The following is an 8438-nucleotide window of genomic DNA, read 5'->3' as shown; positions in this document are numbered from 1 at the left end:
CCCCCCCCCCATGGTCAGTGTGGGGTGAAGAGTGGGGGGCTGTGGAATTAACCCCCCTCAGTGTGGGGTGAAGAGTGGGGGGACTGTGTAATTGACCCCCCCCCATGGTCAGTGTGGGGTGAAGAGTGGGGGGACTGTGTAATTGACCCCACCCCATGGTCAGTGGGAGGGGAGGGGGGCTGTGGGACTGGCCCCACGGTCGGGGGGGCAGTGCTGGGGGGGGCTGACAGCTGCCCTCGTACAGTTTATCCAGGGGGGAGCCTCCCTCCACCCCCCGAAGAGGGAAGGCAAGGCGGGGAGGGGGGGGCTGACATCTGGCTGGGAGTGAAACAACAACCCAGCCACAAAAACCCCCTCACACCCCCGCCCTGCTCCTCGAGAACATTATATCCCGCCCCGCCGCCCCGGATTGGCTCGCGGCGCCTCCCTTCTTGCCTCTCCTTGGCCCGCTCCCCCGTCGCTCTCTCCTCCACGCCTGCCTCTCGCCACTCCGGCCGGCACCGCTGCCACACGGTGTCCACGCTCCGCGGTCGGCTCGGCGATTGGCCGGCGGGGAGGTAAACAAGGCCGCGGCGGCCAATGGGCGCGCTGATCACGCGGCAAAGACGCTTGTCCACGCGCCTTCAGCATGGCGCGCTGAGATCAACACGGGAAGGGAGGGGCGAGGGGGTATAAAGGCAGCGCCCGGGTTCTCCCCGGGCTCACAGCTTTGCAGGGTGCAGCAGAGAGGAGGTCGCTTCTTGCTGCTGCACTAAAGGTCGCTATTGCCTACCAGGAGGATCCCGTCCTGCTATTGTCTCCCCTCCTAGGACTCCAGCTGTTAGGTCATTTAGAAAAAGGGGCCCAACTTTAAAGAGGGTGAATTTCTTTGCAAAAGTTCTCTGCAGTTTTGCATCTAGAACTTTTTAAAAAAAGTCCTTGTTGCCTAAAAACCTCTAGATCGTGGCTCAAAACCACTCCCGTTAAACAACAAAAAAAAAAGGGCAAAATCTCTTTTTGTGGGGGGAGAAACAAAACTGCTTTGCAACCAGTCGCCATGGTGGTGTTCAAGAAGATCAAGACCTTCGAGATCGTCTTCAGCGAGCCCGACAAGGTCTTCTGCAGTGGCGAGAAGGTGGCCGGCCGGGTGCTGGTGGAAGTGACCGAAACCACCCGGGTCAGCTCCGTGAAAGTGCTGGCTTGTGGGGAGGCCAAAGTGGTCTGGATCAAGGGATCCCAGCAATGCAAGCAGGAGATGGAGTACCTGCGCTATGAAGATGTCCTCAGCCTGGATGATCATCCCACGGGTGAGAACCTTGGTTCAGGAGTCGTTGTGTTGTGTGTGTGTCTCTGTGTGGGTTTCCCACTAAGCGTTTGCTCGTAAAATTCAAGGCCTGGGATGCTTTTAAACTTAACTGAGGATTGGTGGCTTTTTAAAGACGGTTTCTTGATACATTATAGAGAGGCAAGTTTTGGGTGGAAAGAGGCGGACTCAAATAGTATTTGCATCTTCCTGGCTTTTTGCTAGAGTCTTATGAAGTCCTCTGGTAGGAAGCGCGAATCCTTCGTTTGAGCCTTGGCCAGACCTAACTAAGCTGGCTAAGAGCAAACTTTAGCCTTGCAGGGGAAACTCGTTGAAGTTGGAGAATTTAGTGTTGAAATTTCCAACTTAGTAATAAAACTCTAGCCACTAATACTCACTACATTGCTAAGGAAGAAAAGCAGGTATAATTTTGGATATTTTAGCCAGCAGAGAACAGTCACACCTTTTCTGCCTGTGGGGAGTATCCTCCAAGATGTAGGAGCAGCTCAGAATGACAGAGTAGTCCTTTTAGCCTTCGATTCAATTGCAATCGCTGGCTTGCCTTGATTCCTAGGAAGAGATGTGGGTACAGTCTGTATTGATAAGCAAGTACAGTATGCAGAACAGGTGTCACCGTAGGGAACTGCAAGTTTAGATTGTTGGCAAGCGTATGGATTTCCGGGATCTCTGTAACAGGACGTTCCCCGTCAATCCTGCAGGCAAATTGTAAGTGGGCAGAGTTGTCAAACTTGGCAGAGCTTCTTAACAGAGGGTGAGAAAACTAAGATGAAAGAGCGGTGGGGATGAGAAATGCCTTGAATGGCTGACTTCCTTTTTTTTTTTTTTTTACTGGCTGCTCCAACCGGGAGACTGGTAGCAGATAGATTATGGGAGAGTGGGGAAGGAGAATGGGAAGGGAAGAGTGCTGTGTTGAAGCAGAAGTCAGGTGCTGGCCTGTCTTAAAATGAGACTGTTAAAGTAACATCAAGCCTAGATCTGCAATATTACTCCCCTTCTAAAAGGGCATCAGAGTGTTCGGTTGTTCTTGTCTAGGGGGTATCAATGCAACAGCTGTGTTGACTGTTACAGCTGTGAAACAGGACAAGCGTAATGAAGCTTAAAATCTCAGTTGGCAGTGTGTTCTAATGTATTCCTTTTTCTTTAATCTTTCTAGATGAGGATGGCTCTGTGATCTTGAGACCTGGCAACAAATATGAATACAAATTTGGATTTGAGCTTCCCCAGGGGTAGGTATTGGCCAAAAGTGGCTACTAAAAATCCTAGTCTTGTTAAAAGTCCTTCCTTTCTAGTTATCCTGTGTCTCTCTAACAGGCTCTTCTGCCCTCTTGTATTGCAGGCCTCTGGGGACCTCATTCAAAGGGAAGTATGGCTGTGTGGATTACTGGGTTAAGGCTTTCTTGGATCGCCCATCCTGTCACACTCAGGAGATAAAACAGCACTTTGAGGTCATGGATCCTGTTGATGTCAACACTCCAGACTTAATGGTAATTATCAGGTCTCTGTGTCTGTGCATGTGGGTGTTAGTGGCTGGAGCGATGTGGTGACTCAGGTCCTTTAGAAAAGGATGTTCGCACTGTCCTGAGGAATCTCTTTAACTGGCTTTACTGCAAAGTACAGATTAAATACTTATCTCTGGGGCTGTGGTCCAGACTTCCAATTAGGGCTGTTTAGTACTCTGCTTCATGAGACAGCCTTCTGGAGGGCAGCCGTCTGAGCATCAGAGAGTCTCACCTACTATCCATAATGCAGGATGTTAGGGCCTCATTGGAGTTACAAATTAAACTGCAGCTCGTTTGAAACACAGATGACAGGGCAAAGGTCAGGCAGGAGGCAGACACAGAACTTCCAAGAATGGGGAGCCGAGTAGGTGGTGAAGACAGCATTTGGCAGTGTGGGGGGCAGGGGGACACGGACTGATGTTATTGTGTTGTTGTGGCCTCTTCGTCTGTGTAACACAATCTCCCTGTGGATCTCTTCCAGTCGCCAGTCGCTGCCAAGAAAGACAAGAAAGTGTCCTGCTTGTTCATTCCTGATGGGCATGTGTCTGTCAGTGCCAGGATTGACCGAAAAGGATTCTGTGAAGGTGAGATCTGGTTTCTTTCCTTTGAGAGTGGGATGGTGAGGGAGGAGGGGGGTGAAGGGCTAAGCAGAGTGTATGAAGGGGGATGAGACAACTGACAGGGATTTGAAGTCTGAAAATGCAAGATTGGGAAAGGAACTGAGCGTGGTGGGCATAAGTGGGAGTATGTAATGCAATGTGAGTGAAGGGAAGCAGACTGTGAATCAGGGGAACTTCCTACTCGATGATACTGGTCTGGCTAAGACCTTAGGCCTTCTCCATAACTAAGCTTCCATATCTCTTTTTCCAGGTGATGATATCTCCATAAATGCAGACTTTGAGAACATCTGCTCCCGGATCGTGGTACCCAAAGCAGCCATTGTTTCCAAGCATACCTACTTGGCAAACGGGCAGACCAAGGTTTTGACCCAGAAACTTTCCTGCGTCCGAGGCAACCCCATCATCTCGGGCATGTCTGAGAGCTGGCGGGGTAAAACTCTCCGGGTCAAGAAGATCAAACCATCCATCCTGGGCTGCAATATCTTGCGTGTGGAGTACTTCTTGCAGGTAAGGGTCTCGCTATCAAAGCAGCCCTTTATTCCCAGTTTAGTCTAGCTGCTGCTTGGATTCCAGCTCCTCCATACTGCTTTAAGAGGATGCCCACTTCTGCAGTGAACATGAGGGATGCCATTATAAGGGAATTGGACATGTACAGTTGTCCTTACAACACTAGTCTCCATGTATATGGGAGCATAGGCACATGATTCACTAGCTCATGTCACTTTGACCAATGAAGGATGGATTACACTTAATCTATACCACAGTTCTTTCCCCACATCACTGCAGTTTCACTAGGAATTCTAATGTGACAGACTCTAATTCTTGTATCGGGGTAATGATGTAGTAACCAACTCTATCCTGGTCTTGTTCATACAGATCTATGCCAGCGTCCCTGGCTCCAAGAAGATCCTTCTGGAGCTGCCTCTCGTCATCGGTAGCAGATCTGGGTTTGCCAGCCGCAGCTCCAGCATGGCTAGCCAGACTAGCTCTGAAATGAGTTGGGTGGACCTCAATATCCCTGATGCTCCAGAAGGTGAGCTGAGTGCTGTGCTGTTCTATGGAGATACTTGCTTTAGTCTTTAGCAAAGGGGGCGGCTCTGAAACCTTCCAATACATTGAGGCCATCACTTGAAATGCAGTAGAACACTCAGTCTTAGGACTAGTCTACACTGGCAACGCTAAAGTGCCTCTGCAGCAGCACTACAACATGGCTTGTGTAGTCCTGGGAGAGAGCGCTCTAAAATACCACCTCTATGAGGGGAGGAGAGGGAGTGTGGATTGCTTCATCCTAATGGCCTGAACATAGGACTAAAACTGGGATCACATCACAAAGCACTGTGCTCCACAAATATCCTGTAGGGCTCATAAGCTTCTTTTTACAGCGCCTCCATGCTACCTGGACATCATATCGGAGGATCACCGCCTGGAGAGCCCCACCGCTCCCCTTCTGGATGATCTTGACAGTTCCTTCGACAGTCCTATCTTCATGTATGCCCCAGAGTTCAAGTTCATGCCTCCTCCCACTTACACAGAGGTGAGATTTGGTGAATATCTTGCGTGGCTGGTTTCGGCCACAAAGGAAATAGAGCTGGAAAACAGACGCCTAGGATTTAGCTGGGGTGGGAGACTTTGCATTCATACCAGTATCAAGAATGCTCAGACATGGCTAGACTCATTATCTGTATTGTCAGGAAGATAGAAACCGACAGACTAGAAGAGATTAATGGTCCTTGTGATACTGATGCGGATCTGTCCAGGGATGCACTAAAACCACACTGCATCTGCTTGCGCAAAGCTGTCCAATGCGGCTGGTGCGTCTTACTTCAGCTGGGTAGCTTTGAGTTAGAACTTATTTCTCGAGTCATGTGTCTAGGAAATGGACTGCAGTTGGTTGGCGTTAACAAGTTAGTATTCTTCAGCAAATGTCTAAAGACCGCCTTATTTTTCTTCCCCAGGTTGATCCCTGCAATGCTAACAACAATGTGCAGTGAGTGCCAAGAAGCAGCTGTTTCTGTTCTATTTTCCTGGACTCACTTTGTATCTGCAGTGATTATTACCTAATCATAGTTCAGAACGGGGTTTCAAAGCCCTGAATGCAGGAAGAAAACATCCCAAGAAGTGTGGGGTAGGGTAGCTCCAACCGGGCTGAAAAATCACAGCCAGTACGGAAGAAGGCAGATGTAAAGGTCTTTCTTCTAAGATGTGCTGTGCGCACAGACTTGATGTGACGAGCGAAATGCCATGTTGGTCAGAGGCTATCGGGCCTTGCCTGCACTCCAGAGCCCTTCAGAATCTCCCTGGAAAATAAATAGTTGCTTGTGTAGAAACTGTAATGGGAGTACGTGGGGTGGAAAAGGTGTGTGCTCTATGGAGAGCACTTAAGAGTTGATTTGTTAGGGAGAGGCACAAAGCCAGCAGATTCTATCACTGTGCCTTGAATCTGTTATTATGCTGTACTGATGATCAGTTATGTTTGAACACATGATCTGTTCATCAATGTTTTTTTAGTGTCTGAAGATTTCAATGAAACCTGCTCGCTTAGGATTGTAAGCTTGTTGCTCTGTTACAAGGATTGTTACTTGTGCTTGAAAATAGCAAAGCTTTTTACAATCCTCCGATTGAGGATTTCGGGTGTTGGTGGAAACACTTCTGTGTCTTGGCAAGAGGTAGAAGTGAAGAGATCACTTCCCTCCATTGCTATTTGACAATATCCACCCACAGGCTTGTTAAGTGAGAACATAACAGCCCTGTAGAAGGGGAAGGATATTTTATGCATGTCTGTCTTTTTTGTTCTAACAAGCAAATGAAACATTATCCAGTCCAAATGTCTCCAAAGCCAAGAGTTGTATACAGTCAGTTCAAAGCAGTGTCATATGACTTGTTTTTATTTCTTTGGTAGCATTTATTGTTTGACTTTGAGTTTTGTGACTCTGCTAAACAAGTGTAAGCCAAACTCCATGGTCCTGTTCAGAATCACTATCTCCGTCCTCTTTCATTTTGAATTTTTATCTTCCTTTGTGCAGATAAACTAGTGCACCCAAAAAAACCCCAACCCAGCCATCACTACTACTTGGTTTAATTGGCCTCAGCGGGTGCACGAAGGAGTCTGGCTGGGATTGCACTTCAAGGACGGCCCAAGAAATAACAAACCTCTCTGTGCCCAGGCAAACCCTGAGAATTGTCTCATGCTGTCCCTTGCCTGCGGATCAAAGCACAAGTCTCAAACCCACTGTCTGGCACCATTTGGAGAAGTTTTGGTCAAACTATCTTGTGCAATGTCCAGACACCTGGGGGAAAGGCACGTAGCCTAAAGCGAGGCTGTCACAATTTAGGCAAACATTAAACCAAAAAAAAAAATGACTGGGAAGGTTTTGTGGTGTGTGGGGGATTTTTTTTTTGGGGGGGGGGGGGGGAGAAAGGAACTAGTATCTTAACTCCCCTTACACAGAAAAAAGCACTTCCCCCCCCCCTCCCCCCACTCTTGTGTATTCATTAACCCAGCGCACTGCATGTCTTAAGTGTTTATTCATCTGTATTTGGCAGAACCAAGCTTGCGTGAGCCTTAGCAGCTGCCTCGGCCTATCATGACACGAATCGAGTGTACTGAATTTTTCTACTGTTTTTTTGTATTTGTTTTGGAAAGTTTTTATATTTGTACAATTTAAGATGTTATATCCACCCCCGTGGGGTGACATTTTTAATAAAGACAATTGAAATAACCAAAGCCTCCATTGTTCTTGGGTGGAAACTTCTCTACTGGGGGTGGGGCAAGGAGGGGGCTCATATTGTAAAACTGATGTGAACCTTCAGAGCTGGTGTGATTTAGGATATTGTGCCAAGTTACCACCTTACCAATTCCATTGCGGGGAGGGGGAATAAATTGCTGGGGGAGGAGAACCAGCAGCCACTTGGGTTTCATAGTCTGCAACACAAAGGCCAAAACTTTCAAATGTAGGTGCCTGTAAGACAGTCCCTGTCTTTTATCAGTGACTTTATTTTTATTTTTTAATGGCCAAAGCACCTCCACTTTCCAGTGAAGTCAATGGGAGCCTGTGTCCAACTCCAGTCCCATTGTAAATAGCGCTGTTTAAATGCTAAACCGCTTGATCCAGTGGAAAGGGTGCTGGGTTGTCCTGGGGTTAAGGAGACCATCCTTTTTATTCCCAGCTGTCCGCTAGCCAACTGTGTGACGTAGGGCAAAGTCACTGATTCTCTGCTTCCTTCTGCCTCTGCTTTTTAACATGGAGACTAACACCTTCACAGAGCATAGGTCCTGTAGTGGTCTCACACAAGCAGAGAGGGAGGATACAAGTTATACAGGAGGTCAGATGAGATGCACATCACTGACAGTACCAGGAGGCGTGAGCCAGAGTGACATCGTTCTCCCACTACGAGAAAGGGACCAAGTGACCTTCTCCGTTGGATCATATGAACTGGAACCATAAACTCCCTGAACATTAAATCTCACCAAATGAGGGTCAATCCATCCTCATAATCATATCCACTCATTATACTCCACACCCAAACATAACCACTTTATGAACTTCATACCCTCATATCTCAATGCCTGTACTTTGACCCATCAACCCTTTACCCCCAATCGGGGATATTGCAGATTATGTATTCCTTATGCCACCGGATCTTAAACCAAACTTTGCACCCTCAACATTTTTAAGCCTGTTCCTTCTGGTGTTATATCTTTTCCTTGTGGTTAAGGGTCTGAATGAGAGCTCTACAGTCAGTTCTGCCACTGATTAAGAGATTTGCTGAAAATTGCAGATAATCTGTTATAATACTCCCCTAATTCAGCATTGAGGCTAAACCCCTTAGCAACCGAGGTGCTCAGACACTAGGATGATGCGGAGGCTTATATGTGCTTGATTTGCTAGCGATCTTTACCAAAATTGGTGACCATACTGCAGAGAGCCAACTTAATTCACCGCATACTGGCCTGGTCTACACTAGGTTGGTATAACATTGCTCAGGGGGGTGGAAAAATCCACACTCCCTGAGCAA

The 8438-nt window shown here is 47.8% G+C and overlaps 1 protein-coding gene across 1 annotated transcript; it reads left to right on the top strand.

The window, feature by feature from the left end:
• Nucleotides 1-977: 977 nt before the first annotated feature.
• On the top strand, nt 978-7141 carry TXNIP (thioredoxin interacting protein). Its single transcript, XM_024210127.3, has 8 exons — nt 978-1286; nt 2457-2529; nt 2640-2787; nt 3284-3386; nt 3673-3929; nt 4299-4455; nt 4805-4956; nt 5378-7141. Exons 1-8 carry the CDS (start codon nt 1037-1039, stop codon nt 5411-5413), a joined length of 1176 nt encoding a protein of 391 aa, XP_024065895.2. The 5' UTR covers nt 978-1036; the 3' UTR covers nt 5414-7141.
• Nucleotides 7142-8438: the final 1297 nt, after the last annotated feature.

This window comes from Terrapene carolina, unplaced genomic scaffold, assembly GCF_002925995.2.
Source record: "Terrapene carolina triunguis isolate 2854851 unplaced genomic scaffold, T_m_triunguis-2.0 Scaffold227, whole genome shotgun sequence".
Classification (NCBI taxonomy): domain Eukaryota; kingdom Metazoa; phylum Chordata; order Testudines; family Emydidae; genus Terrapene; species Terrapene triunguis.
Note: the sequence above shows the minus strand (reverse complement) of the source record. Positions and strands in the feature narration are given on the sequence as shown.